The sequence below is a fragment of the Panthera pardus genome, unplaced genomic scaffold, assembly GCF_024362965.1.
Source record: "Panthera pardus isolate Hobbes unplaced genomic scaffold, ASM2436296v1 HiC_scaffold_6, whole genome shotgun sequence".
Lineage (NCBI taxonomy): Eukaryota > Metazoa > Chordata > Mammalia > Carnivora > Felidae > Panthera > Panthera pardus.
Genome location: NW_026526991.1, coordinates 40455517 through 40475441, shown reverse-complemented (window position 1 = coordinate 40475441; position 19925 = coordinate 40455517). Strand labels below are relative to the sequence as shown.

Sequence of the window (19925 nt, the reverse complement as noted above, 5' to 3'; positions counted from 1 at the left end):
GCTGGAGAGGTAGCTGTTTCTTTAGGAAAGCTATGTGAGGTAAGGATTTCTAGAAGGAGGCTATCAATAGTATCTAAAGCTGTTGCAGGATAGAAGATGAGGCATGGCTTGAGATGTTTAGATTATGCTGTTTGACTTTGCAGAATGGAAGGTGGGGTTTTTTTTTGTTGTTTTTTGTGGGGTTTTTTTGCAAGATTGCACATTTGTGAGTATTCTGTAGCGCACAGCCTTTTCAATTTTATTATGCGTAAGAATCCTGTTAAAATGCATATGAGACCTGAGGGTCATTATTTTTTAAAAAGTCCCAGGTGATGCCAGTTTTGTTGGTCTTTGGACAACACTTTGAGTGGTCAGGTACTAGCAGTTAGTAAAAATGGGTAAGTCACAATCAGGATCTGTTTACTCTGAGAAGCTTTCTATCCTCATAACAAGTGGATATTATAGTTCAACACGGGCATTTGTGCTGAAGTTACATTAGAAAGGTCTGGTAGTTTGGATCTTTCTGTGTGTTGAAGACCAGATGAGTTTTATTATTTTTTAAAAAATTAATTTGACTGCCTCTAGTTTCTTCCTCTTGTCTTCCATGTTAGGGAAATAAAAAGCATTCCCTTGATATTTCACTTTATCAGCTAGATGAGCAGATACTTCTTTCAGTAGAACCCACAATGAGTCTCAAAATATTTCTTTTGTGCTTCTGTTTCTGATATTTTTATCATCCACTAGTTAGAAGAAGTCTTATTGAACAATCTTTCCAGGAAAAAAAATACATACTCTTCAATCCAGATATTTTAAAAATTCCTAGTTTAATGATATTCTGACTGTATTTATCTACTGCATCTTGCCTCAGAGCTGTGTCTACATGTCCCTTGTGTTTGTTTTACCAATAAATTGCTGTACCTCCTCACCTGTTCTATTACTAGACTGTTTGTACATCTGAAACTTGGGATATCATATTACAAGCACTGTGGAGAAAATAAGGAGCCGAAGGCATTGTGGGAAGTACGGGGGGTTTGAGTTAGTGCAGTAAACAAGGAAATTGAAAGAGAACATACATGCAAATGGACTTACAGAGGCTGAATCAGTGTGATAGCCTATTGAATGCATATCTCAATAATTACAAAGAAAAAGAGAAGAGTCAACTGTTGAGGTTTCAAGCCCATTGGCCTAAAGAAAATGATGATCTTGTGAGTAGAAATCAAGAAATTAGAGGAGGGATCTGATTGAGACCTGGGGGATAAAAGAAGGAAAATGGTGTTTAATGTGGTGACTTTGAAGATCAGGGAAACGGGCATCTTTTACTCCGTTATTGTTGAGGGCTGGGGGTGCAATGCACACATTAATTCTATTTTATAATAGATTTTATTTAAAATCTTAGCTAAGAAATGAATTGCTAAGTGAAAGAATGCATACAAGTGTGTGAGGAGAGAGGGCATATGAAAAATCATGCCTTTATGACCTTGATAAAGGAAAAGGACCCAGTGAAGGAAAGAGAAAATGGATAATAATGATGGTGGGCAAATCAAGTGAGCTCACTGGTGCTACAATCTATAAAAGAGAAAGATTCCAAAAGGCAGAGTGAGCGATATGGCCAAATACAAAGATGTTAGAGTATGGTGAGAACTGAAGAAAACTCCGTGTTCTTCACATAACAGTTTCACAAGTGCAAGGGAAGCAGAACAGAAGCCAAGGGTCAAAGGATTAAAATATGAGGGTTTGGTGCAAAAATCTAGGCAAACGTAGAATATTATTATCTCATCATGAATTAGAAAACACATGGGCTATAAAATCCAAACTGATTTTAGCAAGTCAGTTGACCTCTCTAGATTTTCTCCCCCTACCCACTTCCCTCCTAGAAATTATTGTACTTCTCTAAAATCATGGAAGAAACCCCTATGAGGTGTCTTCGGTTCCCTTAAGGAGGATTTATTGTTTCATTGTCATTTCTCCAGCTCATATGTGTGTTCAATTTTGGTGAGTACAGGATAGGATATAGTAGTGAACCTTGAGGTAGGTCTCTTTCTCTTAGATTCACAAAGTAGACTGAGAAGTTCACAAAAAATGTTCCTTCACTTTGGGTGCTTTTATTTTAAATTTAGATTTTAAATTAATATCTCATTTCATTCACACACTTTGGTTTTTATTTTTAAATTATTCTCTGATGTCATTGTCACCTGAGGTAGTTTCAGCAGTTGGGGCCAGTTGTCTCAGTGTCCAGGGGAGTTAGAATGCAGATGTTATTATGTGCAAATAATAATAATTCACTTGTCAAATGTGAAAAATAAGTGCTATGAAAAGCTCCTTAGCTATGCGGATTTTATTCTTTTCTACCCAGGCAGTGTCTAAAAGGTCTTCTTGCTCCCTAGTGGAGGGAGAATTAACTTAGGAAGCATGTCAACACCATAAGAAATCCTTGCCTTGACTAAAATCCCTGTTGCTTGGCAGCAAAGCAACTGGATGAACTGCATCAGGGCTCTTTTGACCCTTTTACCCTGATTCTAACACCCCCATGTTGTTCCTGTTTCCTCGGAGACTTTGGAAACTACATGCACATCATGTACGGTCCTCACAGTTCACCTGAAAAATGATTCTCCACTCAGGCATCAACGCATGACCATTACAGGGTATCTGAACATGTTTCAGGTCTAATTGGGTCTGACCATAGCCCGCAAAACACTAATTTTCGGAACATTCAGGTTATTCCAAAATTAGCTTAACTTCAAGTGCAAAATTTCATTTTGTTTGCAAAGTATTCACTGCTCTTTAGAGCTCGGTTTAAATAATGCTTTCTTTTGTGTCTTGGAGTGAAGATTTTGATTTAAAAAAAAATATGAAGAATTATAGTTCAAGAATGCCCAGAAGTTGTCATTAACAGTTGTCGAGTTTGTTTTTGAAGAATTTAACTCTAGTTTAATCCATTTGACTTTTGCATAGCTCTCTCTTTAGAGAAACATCTTGTATTGTTCACTTCCTTAAAACATTCTAGATACATTCAAGATACAATACATTACATTTGTCAGACACCAGATGTTTTAGTCATTTGGTTTTCCAGATAGCATTTTGGTTAAAGCATCAAATTAGAAGAACTTGTTAAAGAAAATAATGACTCTTACATGTTTTCTGTTCATTTTAACTTTTTTGAGAAGAAGATCTTTGTACCATGTAAAGTCAGACTTTAGCTTTCCTGAAGTTTTCATAGTCATTTACAAACATTGAATTTTTTGTGCGATGAACTACGACTTAAGATAATATGAACGATATCACACAGCCATAATTTTAACGTCATTGATGATACCGTGACAAGGGGTGCATGGCATTATTTCATAGTGTGTTCATTAATCAAAGTTCATGGTATATGTGTTGCATTATCATAATTTTCTAATTAATTTATTCTTTATACATGCTTATACATGTTCCAATTGCATTTCATTAACTCCTAGTTTTCTTGTAATTTTGTGCTTTCTTTCCATGTTCAAAGAATCTCTTTAATTCAATTTCTCTGTTTCTCCTCATACAGTCTGGCAGCCAGATATGCAACTCAATCTAATCACAGTGGAATTGCAACCAGTCAAAAAAAGCCTACTAGGTCAGTTAATATCTCTAATTTATTGCTTGTTAGTGATAATAAAGTAACTGCCCAGTGATATTTTGTCCTATCATTCTAAATTTTTTTCATAAATCACATACTTCTGGATGAAAAGTTTAGAGGGATGAATTCCTCCAACTGGATCTGCATATACATTCTCAGGGACGAGCATGTCTGTGTTAGATCATTAAATGGGTTTTGGCTTCTTCTGTTTTGGTTCTGTTACATGTAGTGTTATAACTGGGCTGAAGTCTAGCTTCTAGGCTTAGAGAAAGTCAAGGAAAACATGACTTTGAAGGCCCCATTCTTTCCAGGTTACAGAATCTGGAAGTCACACAAGAATGTGATTGCTTTTTGAAATGGGCATGCATTAATTACTGCATGTTTTGAAGCAGAATTGAGGAATATTGGCAGGTATTTGTGGGTAGGTTGGCACCAGGTCACCAGGTTAACCTGGACTGTTCTTTTATCTATAATAGTTTAAATTGTTGCTTCTTTATGACATACATATTTTAAAGACAGTCTGTTATAGTAAATGACTGCATTATGGAAAATACTGCTTTATAACTGATGCTGAAAGTGATGTGTTTTTAAAACTGTTAAGTTACCAAAGGCACAATGGTGCAGCTGAGTGGAGCCACAGCAAACGTGTTTTGCACCCCTGATTATTATGTGATTATATGTGCCACCTCTCTCACTGGAGGAGTATCTCAGGGGTGGCTTCCTAATCACTGCTCTGATAATGTATCATACATACTATGCACTGTTTGACCACAAGGACTGCTTCTGATGCCTTGACTTGAGGTATGTTCTTTTCCTCTTGCCCTGGTTTTCTAAGTTATGTTCATTTCCATAGTAATTTAAACGATTCTGGAGAGAAAAATGTAAAGGGTATTTAATTAAAAGTAAGAAAAATGATATGAATTCAGATGTGCAAAGAACAGTGACCTGCCATGTACAATAAGCATTTTTTATTACCACTTCTAAGGCTCATGCATATAAAATATACTTTAGTACTTTGATTTAATAGAATATCTCTCTCTCTTGTCTTTTTTTGGCTTCATTCTTATTTCTCTTTTTATTACTTTGATGAATGATCTGGAGCTCTGGCTGCCTGTCACATTAGGGTAATGAGAAGAGCAAATGGATTTTTTAATTTGTTTTAATTTGTTCTTCTGAGAACTGAAGATCATTTGGCTTCATGGGTCACGGTAAAGATTAAAATGTATTTTAATTGCTTTCTAGAAACAGGTCAAGTTTCATTGCAAGCAGGGCAAGTTTTGTGACAAAATGTGTTTATACGTGTGAGTTTGGAATGAACTTTCTAAGTCTGTAGCTGTGTCTGCAGGAGTAGTTCTCAGATTTATTATGATTGGGACATTTGGCCAAATTAATTAATTGAGTTCTTTCTGCAGAATGCAGTTACTGGTACTCAAAATTCTTGGTGTCTGTAGTTAATTGTGGTGTCCTTACATACCCTGTGGATCCATTTGAGCAAAAGTTAATGCTGGAATCATCGAAAAGGTTCCAATCTCATGTGTGAGGCAATTTCTAATTGGCAAAACAGTTGAAGGAACTATTTATTAGCCATATGTATTTAAACTCCAAAATACAATCAACATTTTGAAATTGCCAAGTATTCCAAGAAAGCAGAACTTCTGTTTGTAAGCTGGTCCTTGAGTTTTCCTGATGTTCATTCCATGTTGCAATACCTGTTGCTATTTTTTAAAGGTACCTATAGTATTTAAGAGTTTGATTTCCTAATAATCTATGGAGATAATGTATCAATTATAAAGGTGAGTTAAAATACGAATATAGTAACAACTTATCTTGAAATCATGATATATTGTGCATCAGTATAACAGTTATTTTTATTTTATACTTTCATTTTAAAAATATAGTGTGAGAGAACAGTAAAAATTTCAGTGCTTCATTTTCAAGTTCTGGATTTTTTTCTTTTAAAATAGAAAATGTCAGAGAAGTACACAGTGACATTCACACGATGGCAGCAAATGCTGGCAAAGATGCTGACATCCTTTAAGATCGTGTTTTTAAATATGACATAGGACGCCAACATTCGTTCCTAATGACTAGTTTTAATTGATACAGATTGTTTATTATATATACAGTATGTTAATAGTATAAAATAAAATATAGTGATTGTATCTTTTAGGCACAATTCATGAAATAATTGATACTTGAAATTTTATTGTGGAAACTACTTTAGCGGTGAAATAAATTATCCACATTGGTATTTAGTGTTAGTCCATGTAAAATAACTCTAAATCACACCCTAATGTGAAACTTACCCTAATTTTAAGACAGTCTGTCTGTACTTTCCTTGTGGTCTGTCTTCCATACACAAAGAATAGCTAAAGTTACTGTCACTGTAGGTGTATTTTACATTATCATTCTGCTCATAGAGAATTTCTTGTTCTGAGACCTTCATCCTTTCTCGTTATATCACCTCTGTGATCAGTTGGCCACACTTGCAAGATAACCAGTAGAGTCTTGGTACTTATTTTTGGTAAAACAGTTACAGAAAAAAGAATTTTGAGGCAGACCAATGAAATATAAATTAATTCATGACCTTGTCTCTGCACCATGTTTTAATAAGAGTAGTTTAGTACCTTAGATATACTATAAGCATTTGCTGTTAACAGTTTTTTCAGTACCTTTATTTTTCTCGTTATTATCAAGTTGACTTAGGCTACAGCTATGTAGGATAAAAACAAATGCCCCATACATTGAAAAGAACAACTTAATAATAACTGCAAATAGGTGATTAATACCCTGAGAACATAATAAATTTGTGTTGTTATTTCCCTTGCTTTTCATGTAATTGTTATAGTACTTTTAAGTCAAAGTTTTATTATTATTATTATTATTATTATTATTATTATTATTATTATTAGGGGTATGGTAAGAATGACTTTTTAAGTTAAAGGTTACATTATTTTTGATTGTTCTACATTGTTAATATCATTTGAGGGCAGATTTAGTGAAAAGTGAGACAAGATTTTTCTGAAGATTCTTAATCCTTGTGTTTAACTATTTATCACTTAAGCCACCAATTTTCTGCTAAATAGATTTTAGAACATCCTATATTGTGCCTTTCCCATTAAGGCTTCCCTGCTCAGAACCTCTTACCCCTATCTTTTTGCAATGTACAATAATGATGTAATTTTTCTTATACTATTTCAGGCTTCCAGGTCCCTCTAGGGTACCAGCTGCAGGCAGCAGCAGTAAAGCCCAGGGAGCCTCTAATTTAAATAGGAGAAGTCAGAGCTTTAACAGCATTGACAAAAACAAGCCTCCAAATTATGCAAATGGAAATGAAAAAGGTAAGTGTTTGCCTGTTACATCATTATGGCATAAGGCTAAGGTATTAGCCTTGTAAATTACATACTAAGTCCAATATTTGAGCAGTGTTAATGGCTTTTGGAATGGAGTTCTTACCAGCATAGTTTCATGTTTTCAAACTGCCCCCTCCTGAATTCTAGCTTTCTTCAGGGCTTTTCATTCTAAAGAACATTTTAAGGAAGTAGACTCATACATTCTGAAGTGTTTAATTGTAGGGGTGCCTGGGTGGTGCAGTCAGTTAAGCATCTGACTTTGGCTCAGGTCATGATCTCGCAGTTCGAGTGGGTTTGAGCCCTGCGTCGGGCTCTGGGCTGACAGCTCAGAGCCTGGAGCCTGCTTCAGGTTCTGTGTCTCCCTCTTTCTCTGTCCCTCCCCTGCTCATACTCTGTCCCTTTCTCTCCCTCAAAAATAAATAACACATTACAAAAAATTTAAAGTGGTTAATTGTATACCCAAGTCTAAAATCTTTCTCCCAAAAATATTTCCTCCTCTTTTGCCTTCTCATGTTTTATGAACAATTATTATAAATTGATAAATTTATATTAAATTTATTTGAATATTTAGCTTCAGTTAACATAAATGCCATAAGTCTTTTGGGCATCAGAAATTGAGACATAATTAGGATAGATATTTAATCTATCACAGAAATAATGTGACCTTAGTTTTCCCTAAAGAGACAAATTATCCATGTTTGTTTTATTTTCTTGAAGAGTGCAGAATGGAAATATCAAATCACAAAATCATCAGGAAGAAAGGAGGCATAGTGGAAGTCTGTGTTAATGACAAATTATATTCTCACTAGATGATACACAATTCTCTGTATTGTGCAGTGTGCATTTAACTAGGTGCTGGCTTGATACATTGCACTGTGGAGCATGGACACAAGTGAGAGCACGTTCAATGTATATCAAAACCGTGAGGGAATCAAGAAACTCTACTGTTACAGTCAGTGTGACTGTGTGAGGGACTAAGGCCTTCGGGTGGATTTTGTGGTAGTTTTTACAAACCAATACGATTTTAACTTCTCTTTACAGTATTTAGCTTTCCATGCAGCAAAACATGAAGTCCGTAAGTGGAAAATATGCTTAGTTAATAGAATAGCAGGCAAACTCAGCCGGATAGGAACTTTATCGCTCAGATTAGATCATATCAAATTGTTTCATAAGAGTATCTGATTAGACAGCTTTCTCTAACTTAGACATGAACTGACAGGTAATCTGTCAATTGGACATTTTTTGTGAAGATTTCCCAGCCATTAAAACAAAATTGGAACAGAGGCTCCTGGGTGGCTCAGTCTGTAAGTTTCTGACTCTTGATTTCGGTTCAGGTCATGGTCTCATGATTCGTGTTATGGAGCCCCAAGTGGGGATTCTGCCCTGACAGCAAGTAGCCTGCTTGGGATTCTCACTCTCCCTCCCTCTCGCTCCCCCTTCCCTGGTCATGCATGTCCCCCCCTCCCCCCTGCTCTCTTTCAAAATAAATACACAAATATTTAAAAACAAACAGACAAAAAATTAAAACAGACCATAAATCCCAGAAGGCAAAGCAATGTCCCTGGATCCCTGCAAAACCCTCTGTTCTTGTATCAAATGGAACAAAGGAAGAAAATAATGTATAATTGTAAGTTAGGAATTTCTTTAAAGTATAGAAGAAAGCTTCTGATTCAGCAACCTGAGAAATATTACTGAAGATTTACACTTTTCCTGAGGAAAAGGGAGACAACAATTTTCTTCTTTGTTTTGTGACTTTCCTAGAAAGTGTCATACAGAGCCTGAATGTGCTATGAAATTCTAAGGGAAAATTTGTTTAGACATAGAGATATGTTGAATGAACTCTTCATATATCCAATTTAACTATGAGATTATATAATTATCTGAAATTTTTGCAAGAAATGACTAATAACATTGGCAAAGAAATTTAGAAATGCTTTGGATGAGCTAACATTTTGATATGGTGTATCTGAAGTTTTATGTCATGTGAAATTATTTTCTGTATTTCTAGTGTCTAAAAGTAAAAATCTAAAAGTAGACAAGCATTTCTATTTTTCCATAGCCATTCAACCAACCTCTCTTACATATGTCTAGGAAGTAATGCAAAATTAGGATGTAGCAATATTTACAACCACCACAAGGTGGAGACAGATGACATACATTATGAAGTTTTTGACAATGTAAAGCAAGATTTCCTCAGATCCATAACTGCAGCAAAATATCAGAGTTTTCATTACTTTTGATTCCAACTAAGTAAAAGTTCTAAAGCATTAAGGTGTGTGATCACACCTTCACAAATATTTATAATATGCCCAATATAGGCATTAGATGCCTGAAAACTGTCAAAAATGACTGAAACATAAATTGCATCATATGATTGCTACATAGTATTTTCTATTAACACGGAGTTACAACTTAATGAATACATCCAATATCAATGTTTCTTTCTATTAAAAGATTTTGCTTATTTATTTATTCATTTATTCATTCATTCATTCATTCATTCGTTCATTCGTTTATTTCAAGTAATCACACCCAAGGTGGGACTCAAACTCACAACACTGAGATCAGAAATCATGCACGCTACCAACTGAGCCAGCCAAGCACCCCTCAGTGTTTCAAAGTTAATCGTTGTCATTCTATTTTATATTTCTAAAATATTGTCTTAAGTTATAAGAGCAAACAAAACAATAACAAACATCACAAATGAAACCATTTATACTTTACTCTTTAGACTATTAGAGTGGTATATTTTTTGGGTAAGAATGTTTTATTTACCCTTTTGTCATGGATATTTATAGTGGTAGTGTAATTTATATAAAAATGTAAGATTCCTTCTGCTGACAAGCTTATCTCTATCACAGACTAGTTTGCATACATATCCTAAATATGATCAAGTAAGGGGAACATTAAATAAGATTTTTCAAAGGTTATAGTATTATAAGGACAGAATTCAGAAAATACTAACTTGAATATTCTAATTAATTGCTCTTCCTTTCTTAGTTATTAAGTTGTAATATTTAAGTTTAATAAATTAATACATTTTACTTGAGGTATTATCCACATTATCCACAACATGCTCCCTGAAATGCTTCTAAGAGGAAGTATACTTTCTACTTTCTTTAATAAGTCTTGGGTGGTGAGTTACATGAACACTTGAAGAATCTCTAGAATTTGTAATCGATAATAAAGATTTACTGACAGTGAAAACAGTTTCATTTCTCTATTAAAAAAACATACTGTGAAAGCACAGCTTTTCACATGTATGGCACTGTAAAACGAACTTACTTGCAAACTGTGTGACTTATCTAATGAAAGGAAATCAGTAGAGAGTCACCAACTTCCAAAGATATATCTAACATAATTTTAATAATAAAACAATTCAAAAAAGAGGGTGCTCATTTCACCATTTTAGCAAATGAATTAAATCTCCGTGAGCATGGCCATAGATGCTTGCTTGCAGAGAAGGCAGGAGGGAACCGTTGTCACAGCTGGGGGCAATGCCATGTCACCCTCTGTTGAAATTGAAAGTGGGAACAAATTTTTCAGAACAAGTGGGAAAATGAAGATAGCTCTGTTTGCAGAGAAGCATTTCTTCCGAGAGTCCAAATTTCTTCTCTTGGCGACCTGCCATTCAGATACGGACATCAAATAATACGTTCCGACCCCAGCATTTATCACTTTGCCCATACACTACACACAGATCTATGCTGTAAAAAAAATTAAATACCCGTTTTGTGATCTTGTGAAGATGATGCCCTGGTTCATTTAGATACACACTCTATATGCTTGAAGCACACTATCTTAAGAAATCATTCTTGTTGTATAAAATCTGGGTATTAAATCTGCAAAAGGTGACACAGTTTAATATTATTAGGAACATAAATATCCCTAGCTTCATTTGGAATTCAGTTTCTGAAATATGATCTGTAAACAATTACTGCTTGACAGTTTGTTAGCAGAGAATTGTTTTTCTGTGTTGCTAAGAAACATGCCACAGTACCAGAGGGCATTTTGCCATCTTTTCATTGTTTCTCCCAAGTGATTCTTACATTGTGTATCTACTAAGGAGATGTCCTTTCTGTTCTCCTGGATCCTAATGAAGTGTCTTCTGGTGTGGACGTGTTCACTTTCATTTACACTCAACATAGATTTAAAAGGACTGATACCGAGAATTTGGCAGCATTGGAAATGAACTTTTGAAAAGTAATGAGCTTTTGTAAAGCTTAATGTGAATGTTGCATCAGTCATGGAATGTTGACTGCTAAAACATAACTATCTGGTTCTTAAGTACTTTTTCCTTTTTTTTTTTAAATGCTCTGAATTACTATAGCATTAAAGAACTAAACTGTTGTATTTTCTTTTCAAGATAATGCAATTATCTTTTACTTATTACATTGCTTTACTAGTGATTTATTTATGTGTTCCACCATGACTTTTTGCTTTATTTCCTTGATACTTATAGAAGCCTAAAATATAATGTTAAATGAAAATTTCAGGTTAATCTTAGGGATTTTTCATGAGGTAACATAATTCGGTATGTGTATTAGATGATGTGAATCAATAGACTTGAGAATATAAGTTGTTTCCTTATGTATAAATGCTCCCATATTGAGGTGTACACGTGTTATTCATGCCAGTACATAAATTGCATACTTAAAAAAAAGTGGCTGGCGAATAGAAGTTTCCCTAAATTTCACAATGCTCCACAAAGTGGCACTGTAACATTGTAAGTGGTACGATATGAGCCTGTGCAGAATGGATAGCACCTCTAGGGTTCCGGTAATACCATTCCATGTTTCTGTGAAGTCATCATAAAGTTGATGATTGAGACATGGCACAGGCAATTGTTTATGGAAGATAGTGTGGTGAGGTGAATAAGGGGCCAGTTGGTAACAAGACATATTTGGATTTGAATTCTACATTTTTTTTCTTTTTACTTTTTAAAATGTTCAAATGTGTTTTGATATGTTATTGTGAAATGCGAGTCTAAATGAATTAATTGCCAGGGTCACATCGATAAATCATTTTCTTCCTTTCCCAATGGCCTGTGATGTTAAAGTTGCCCAGTATTTAGCAGGGATCCTGTGTATCAAGGAGTACAATGTCTGCTACGCAGTGAATACTTTCCAACGAATGGTGCTATTGTCATCATTTTGGTTATTTTGGTGTTGCTTTGTAAGTCGAAAGCTAGTTTGCTTCCATCCAAGCAACATACTCTTCAGGGAGGAAGAAGAGGTAAATAGGTTGAGGACCGTCCCTGTGTCTTCTCTCAGGGTAACAGCAGGCAACATGGCACTAAACTCTAAAGCTAGCTGAAGTTCCACAGAGAAATGTCTTATCTAAACTTAGCCATATGCCTCTGTCACTGCCACATTTATCAACATGTATTAATTTTAGAACTAGATTGGCACTTTTTTCCAGGTCATCAATGTTATTTTTTTTAAGATGAGATGACTAAAAATTAACTCTGTCAGTGTACATGTTTTCTGAGCATGAATTAAATACTATTCTTATGTCAACTCAGCCGGGTGGTTCAAGTAGAGTGCCCAAGGAGTTAGTATATAATGTACCAAGTAGAGAGTGTCTCCTATACTGTTCTCCCCATTTGTATTCTGCTTCTTGAGAAAGAAAGACACCATGCTTCAAGGAGGTACCCAATTAGCTTCACTATTGTGGCAAACGTGGCTTTCTAGAGAGCCACACCAGCAGAATTTCTGGGCGTGCAGCGAACATATGGGAAAAGAAAGAGAGAGTGAAGAGCCTCCAAAATTTGGAGTCAGAAAAACCTGAGCTCTAATTTTGCCTCTCTCTTTTCTGAGCTTTACTATATGTGTGAATTGGAACAAGTTACTTTCTCTTTTTAAGTTTCAGTTTTCCCATTTATAACACGAGAAATCATAAGTATATTACAGGTTATTATGGGTGTAAGTGAGATCCTACATATGAAGAGCTTTAAACGTGATAGCAAGTTTCAGAGTACTTGGAAAAAGTAAGCAGTTGATAAATAATATTATTTGGTTGTAGTGGGGTTGATGATGGTGGAGGTGGAGGCGGAGGAAGGGAAGGAGAGAAAGGAGAGCAAGTGGGAGAAAATGTCTCTTTAGAGGTTAGAGACAAGAAGCCAGAGCTGTAGACATAGGTCCTGCAGATTCAAGACAGATCCATTGCAAGAATGCCCTTAAATATGTGCATTGGGTAGCTGTTCCTTTCCTCATACCCAGATAACAACCCGTTCATAGTCAGAAGCTGAGTTATCAACATTCAGAAATATATCCGTGAGACCAGGCTATTTAATATTGAACATGGAAATTGCACAGAGACTAGAATTTGTGGTGCTGTCAGAGCTACGGACCCTCCCATTTCAGTGGCTGCTGTTGTGCGACCTTTATTGTGAGGAGTCCGGGGAGACTCTTATTATTCCAGTGCCTTCCTGATGCACAGCAACCTATGATTTGCCCTCTTAATGAGACCCAAAGCACCTCACTGCTGCTCTGTAGAGAGAGGCTGGGGACAGATTTAGAGTGGAGCTTAGAGAAGTGTCTTATATGTGTGTACTCATCTGAGAACAGTTTTACAGCTGTTGCTGTGATGGTGACCATGGTTTGGATGTGGATGTCATAATTTGGAGTCCCTCCTGTCTCATTTTTGAGAGTGGTGATGTTGAAATTCCTCTTCTGTACTTGAACTGCTATAGCAGTCTATCTAGCTAATGGCAGAACACTTAAACATCCTGGTGGATTCTTTCCTACCTTTTCTTCTCATTCCCACCAAAGCTCCCAGGCACGCAGGGACAGGAGTCTCCCGACTTCTTAATCAAGTTGCAAATACAAAGAGGATACACACTATATGTATGGCCGTCAGGAGAACCTGACGGGCTTCTTTTGTTTGCCATATCCCTAGCCACACATTGCCAAGCATCCCACGAATATCGAACTGGCCGAACTCTGAAAGTTCAGAAGGCAAAGAATATTAATACTGCACATCTATGGACCATGTGACAAATTCAACCAAATTGGGTACTGGCATAAGAAAAATTCTTGAAAACTGATAATGTCAGCAACTGCCAGGATTTCCGAGTCTGTTCAACTTTTGTTACTCAAAACATGGTTTGTGACGCAGCAGCAGCAGCAGCAGCAGCAGGAGCATCTGGAGCTTATTAGAAATGCAGAATCTCAGGGCCCATAGCAGATCTGCAGAATCACAATGTGTTGTGTGCTCAATAGGATCCCCAGATAACTTCTGTGCCCATTAAAGTCTGAGAACCTCTATGGGAAACACTTAGGGTGTTAGACATTCTATGCATAATAACAGACTTGGTCTTTGCTTTAATGGAACGCAAAGTGCAGTATAGGAAACAGGCAATTACACTTGAGTAATAATGGTCATAAGGGAGGAAATAATAAGCTATGGAAAAATGTAAAGGAGCCACCCGACCCAGACTTGATGCTAGGATGATCAGAAATGGGGGTGGGGATAATGTTTTTGTGTTTTGTTTTGTTTTGTTTTGTTTTTTTCCAGAAGAAGTGAGGTCAAAGTTGAGACCTGACCACTAAATAGAAATTATTCTGAAGAAATATTTGGTAGGCATTTCTACCTGCAGGTAGATTCAAATTTTGGTGACGTGTTGTCAGTTTCTGAAAGGGATCTTAACATGTAAGCGAAATAAATTTGGAACTACCTGTACTTAAAAGAGATTGAAGTAAAAGATTGAAATCCATTAACAGAGAGTGAATGTATTTGAGACTGGTTATTTTGAAGCTTGTTAGATTTGTTTGTCCTAAATTAGTCGATACTCCTACTGTTTTTCAGAATACCTTAGTGTTTATATACAAACCTAATAGATTTCTACAGATATTCTAGAAATGGACACAATTACAGATATTACCTGAATATTGAATAACATCAATTTATCATCATAGGCTGTACAATTTAAATATGCCATATAAGCATTTTGACTTTTTAGTAGGCTGTTACATTTTAACGTAAAGTATACATGTACAGTCTTACAGTAACTTTTGCCAGTTGAAATATGGAAATGTAGAAAGGTAATGAGAGTTAGAGTTAATGTTGGTATACCAATTTTTAAAAGAAATATTAAAGAGGGCACTTGTGATGAGCAGTGGGTGTTTTGTATAAGTGATGAATCACTACATCTTACATCTGAAATTAATATTACACTGTATGTTAACTTTAATTTAAATGAAAATTTGGAATAAAAAGTGAATATTAACTATAAAATGCATTTGTCTATTCTTGTTAATATAAATTTCACAAATCTACTGTATCATTTTAGGCACACTTCTTTTTAAAAAGCTTAACTCACACAAATACTTAACTAATAATTTAACCTATTTTTATGTCTCTAATTTCTTTATTTTCTCTTTTTTATATTAGTTTCCTTTTCTTAAAAATGGTTAAAAGTAGTTTTTGGTACAAATGAGCTTGATTACATATCATTTTCCCTGCATTTTGAAGAACACATTTAAAAATAAAAGCATTGTAGTTTTATAGTTGTAAATATTTGATGAAATTGAATGGGCTCTAATTCTTGAATATTAGGAAAAGGATATTATTTATAAAATATTTCCTTTGGACATTTCATCAAAAACAGCTCTGCATTTATTTGTCAATGTCTAGTGTGTTAACAGTGCTAAATGATGCCTCTGTTACATAAATATCTAATTTAATCATTGATCGTTTCATGTCTAAAAAAAAAAAAAAGATGAAAGAAGGAGGCATTTATGGTAGATGAAATTTAGAGTAAATGACTTGACCAGAATTATACTGTTCCTCAATGTTAAATAACATTTATACTGAGGTCTTTAAACTCCAAGCTCAGTTCTTTCTATTCTATGCCCTGTTATAAAATCTCTTTTTTGATTTAGTTTTTCATCCTTAAAAGTGAGACATTTTATCAGGCATTAATCAGTGTTAAAACAGTCATATAACAGTTCATATCATAATGAGATTTCTGAGTGGAAAGTAAGTAAAGTGAGTAAACACATGCATTATAAAGTACTTTTTTTTTCATAGCCCCCCCCCCCAAATAGCTTGATTTTTTTAGTAGTCTTTAGAGTTTGTTGACATCACTTCAGGAGGTATGTTAGTTAAGGGCACCAGCTCTGAACTGTGTTCAAGTCCAGGATGAGTGACTTTGAACAAGTTACGAGTTTTTTATTTGTGAAACAGGAATAATATCAATACATACCTTATGGGGTTGTTATATAGTATATATGTAATTTATGTTGCATATATAACATATGTTTTATGTAATATATATTATATGTAATATATCTAAGTATATATTAAAATTATATGTAATATGTATGATATATTATATAATATATGTAATATATAACATATATTTTATGTTACATATGATGTATATTTATATATGTTATATATAATGTGTGTGTGTCTATATATGTAACAGTACATTATCTGACCCATATAAGCATAGATTTCATGCTTTTTTTTTAATTCAGATTAAAACAAACAATACTGAGAGCTAAATCATGATTCATAAGCACATTTAATCAGATGACAAAAAGCTAGTCTCCTGTAGGTTAAAGTAATTTCTCAACACTTATCATACAACGTATTTTATAAAACTATGTGGAATATCAATTTACTGCTATGAACTACAGCAATAATTGGGAGAAATACAAAGAACTGCTTAAGGAAAGGATAGTGTTTTCTCTTTGGATGTGTATGACTAGCAAAGTTCCTTTGGGTTAGAAAAATTTTAGAAGGGAAAATAATTGTTTTCTAAAAGCAGCGGCTCTCAGATCCTGAATCTGTGATACGTGGTACAAAGACAACCGTAGCACAAGAGTGATCGATGCCCCATAGCATGTCTCCTTTCTGCTTACAGGAGAGATCCTTTCCTGTGTCTGTCGTTAACAGTACTCTGTGGTGTGAAATAAGCGATCAAAAGTCATCAGCCTTTTCTTGCTCATTTTTTTCTTCACGTCCAGATTCCTCCAAAGGACCTCAACCATCTTCAGGTGTAAATGGAAACGCACAGCCCCCTGGCACTGCTGGGCAGCCGCCTGCCTCCGCCATCCCTTCCCCAAGTGCCAGCAAACCCTGGCGCAGCAAGTCCATGAACGTCAAGCACAGCGCCACCTCCACCATGCTGACCGTGAAGCAGCCAAGCCCAGCCACCTCTCCCACACCCTCTGCAGACAGACTGAAGCCGCCTGCGTCAGAAGGGGTCAAAACAGCTCCCTCGGGACAGAAATCCATGCTTGAAAAATTCAAGCTGGTCAATGCCCGGACTGCTTTACGGCCCCCACAATCTCCCAGTTCAGGACCCAGTGATGGCGGGAAGGATGACGATGCCTTTTCTGAATCTGGAGAAATGGAAGGTTTTAGCAGTGGTCTGAATAGCGGTGGCTCAACCAACAGCAGCCCCAAAGTGTCACCTAAATTAGCTCCTCCAAAAGCTGGAAGCAAAAACCTCAGCAATAAAAAGTCTTTGCTACAGCCAAAGGAAAAAGAGGAAAAGAACAGGGACAAAAATAAAGTTTGCACTGAAAAACCAGTCAAGGACGAAAAGGATCAGGTGACAGAGACGGCTCCAAAAAAGACCTCTAAAATCGCAAGCTTGATCCCAAAGGGTAGCAAGACGACAGCAGCCAAGAAAGAAAGCTTAATCCCCTCTTCCAGCGGCATTCCCAAACCGGGCTCGAAGGTGCCAACAGCAAAGCAAACCATTTCATCTGGCAGTGCAGTGAGCAAAGAGTCAGAAAAATTCAGGACTACCAAGGGAAGCCCTTCCCAGTCCTTACCTAAGCCCGTTACCACTGAAAAAGCAAGCACATCCAATTGCCCTGCTCCTTTGGAAGGAAGGGAAGCCGGCCAAGCTTCTCATGCTGGTTCCTGTGCCATGCTAGGGGCACAAGGCAGTGGGCAGACTTCGGGGAACGGTGCCGTCCACCTGCCTCAGCAGCAGCAACACAGCCACCCCAACACTGCCACGGTGGCTCCATTCATTTACAGGTAAGGTGGCCCCTGTTGGTCCACAGCTGTCATCTCCTGCAGGCCTTCATGCTCACAGTGTAAGAAACACGGTTACTAGCATTGTGTTTTGCGGTGGTCATTTTGGAACAATGTTTCATCCTGAAGATAAAGGCCTCGAATTTCATCTTTTAAGAAAAACGTAACCCGTATTCTCTAGTCCTATTCCGCTTCCTCTTCCCTTCTTCTGCCCTCTTGTCTCCTCTTTTCAAGAACTTGAGGCTTTAGGAAGTTAACTTACTTGTTCTCAAAGGTGAAATGAAACCCAGATGCCATGACTTTTCCCTGTGTCTATTACCATTTTTATTATTGGTCTTTTAAAACAATTCTCAGTTTTATAACGTTTACAGATAGTTTTCTTTTCACCCTTGGGAGCAAGTACACCCAAATGCCTAAAGGGGCAGACTCTAGAGTCAGACACACGTGGCTTTAATGTCCTGCTCTGGCCCGCACCAGCTTTGTGACTTTACGACTCTTCGTCTCATTTTCTTCAACTGTCAAATAGGAATAATAGTATCTACCTTAAAGCGCGGAGAAGAGTAATAGGGAAAATTCCTATGTTTGCTCTATATTCTGGAACATTGTAAGTGTTTGTTGAATATTGTTTATAAGGTATTGGTTTCCCAGCATACAATTTATATTACTTTTCTCTGGCTAAGCATTAGTTTCTAGGCACACATAATAATCTATATAATTATTATATTTGTGCTTTATTAATTTGTTCTTGCATTGTACTTATGTGTATTGAAATATGCCAACATGTGCTATATCTTAAAATATTTATTCTATACAGTTATAAAAATGGCATGTTTTGCCTATTGTGTGGGTTGTCTTAATCAATTAGAAATATATCAGTCACTGCTTTGCCTCCATTTTTATTCATGGTCTTTTCTGCCAGGAGATGCTTAGGGAGGGATAACGTCTGCCCTTTTGGCAAGTTGGCAGTTCAATAACAGGAAAGACGTTTTCTGAATAGGAGGCAGTACGTGCTATACTTAAGTCAGGGTCAATATTATATAGGTTAATAATGTATTAAATTTATTAAATGTATGGGTTTTTTTATGTAAAGAAAGTAATTATGAGGGTTTGTTTTCCTTCAGTGAAAAACCTGAGTGCTTTTCTGGTGCTTTATATACTCGGCGAAGCAAATTTAAAATTACTATATCTCAGCTTCTTTTTCAAGTCTGCTTTTCTGCCTTTAGGAGCAGTAATTCATTTAAAACCTTTGTATTTGGATCAGATGGGACTCAGCTCTAACTCCAGAGTCCCTGTGTGACAAATGAGAATTGAAGATGTCAAAATCATAATCCACATTTCACATATGTGAGAAAAATTATCAAGTGTTAAGTATGTCACACTCAGCACACATGTGCATCTCAAATATATTCTGTAGAAGCATCAGTCATCTCAAATCACCACAAATGAATTTCACAGGAAAGCATAAATCTAAGCAGAAAGATTATGCCTGCCAGGTTAGCAAGCATGTTTTTAGAAGTGGCAACAGGCTTTTTTTGGGTTTTTTTGTTTGTTTATCATAAAGTGTCCAGTGGACACAAATTTGGTGGTTTCCATTTGAAAAATGCAACTCTCACTATTAAAAAGAGGAAGCAGCACAGCCTGGGGTTGTGGTATGGATCAGTTGTGTGACCTTGCCACATTCTCCTACCTCTTAGTTTCTGTTTGCCCCTTTTAAAATGGAGATGATAAAACTGAGGTAATACAGCCAAGTAGCTAAGACTATGGGCTGTGAATTCTGCCTGTTCTACCACTGTTCGGAAACAACATCTTGTGTTGGTGAGTAGATGACCCCAGGAGCCAAGTTGGCTGGGTTGAAATCTTGACAATGTCCTTTGTTAGCCATGTGACATTGGGCAATGTATTTAAAAACTCTGAGCCTTGATTTCCTAATCTGTAAAATGGGGCTGATAATAAGAGAAGCTGCCTCCTAAGGCTATTTTGAAGAT

The 19925-nt window shown here is 36.2% G+C and overlaps 1 protein-coding gene across 6 annotated transcripts in view; it reads left to right on the top strand.

Annotated features, from left to right (window-relative positions):
* The window catches only part of NAV3 (neuron navigator 3), an 820281-nt gene that overhangs the window by 609082 nt on the left and 191274 nt on the right, over positions 1–19925 (top strand). For all 6 annotated transcript variants that reach the window (XM_053894885.1, XM_053894882.1, XM_053894887.1 and 3 more), the window contains 3 exons: positions 3515–3583; positions 6788–6927; positions 16917–17943. In XM_053894885.1, coding sequence (XP_053750860.1) covers positions 3515–3583; positions 6788–6927; positions 16917–17943 — 1236 coding nt within the window. The remainder of the gene's footprint in view (positions 1–3514; positions 3584–6787; positions 6928–16916; positions 17944–19925) is intronic.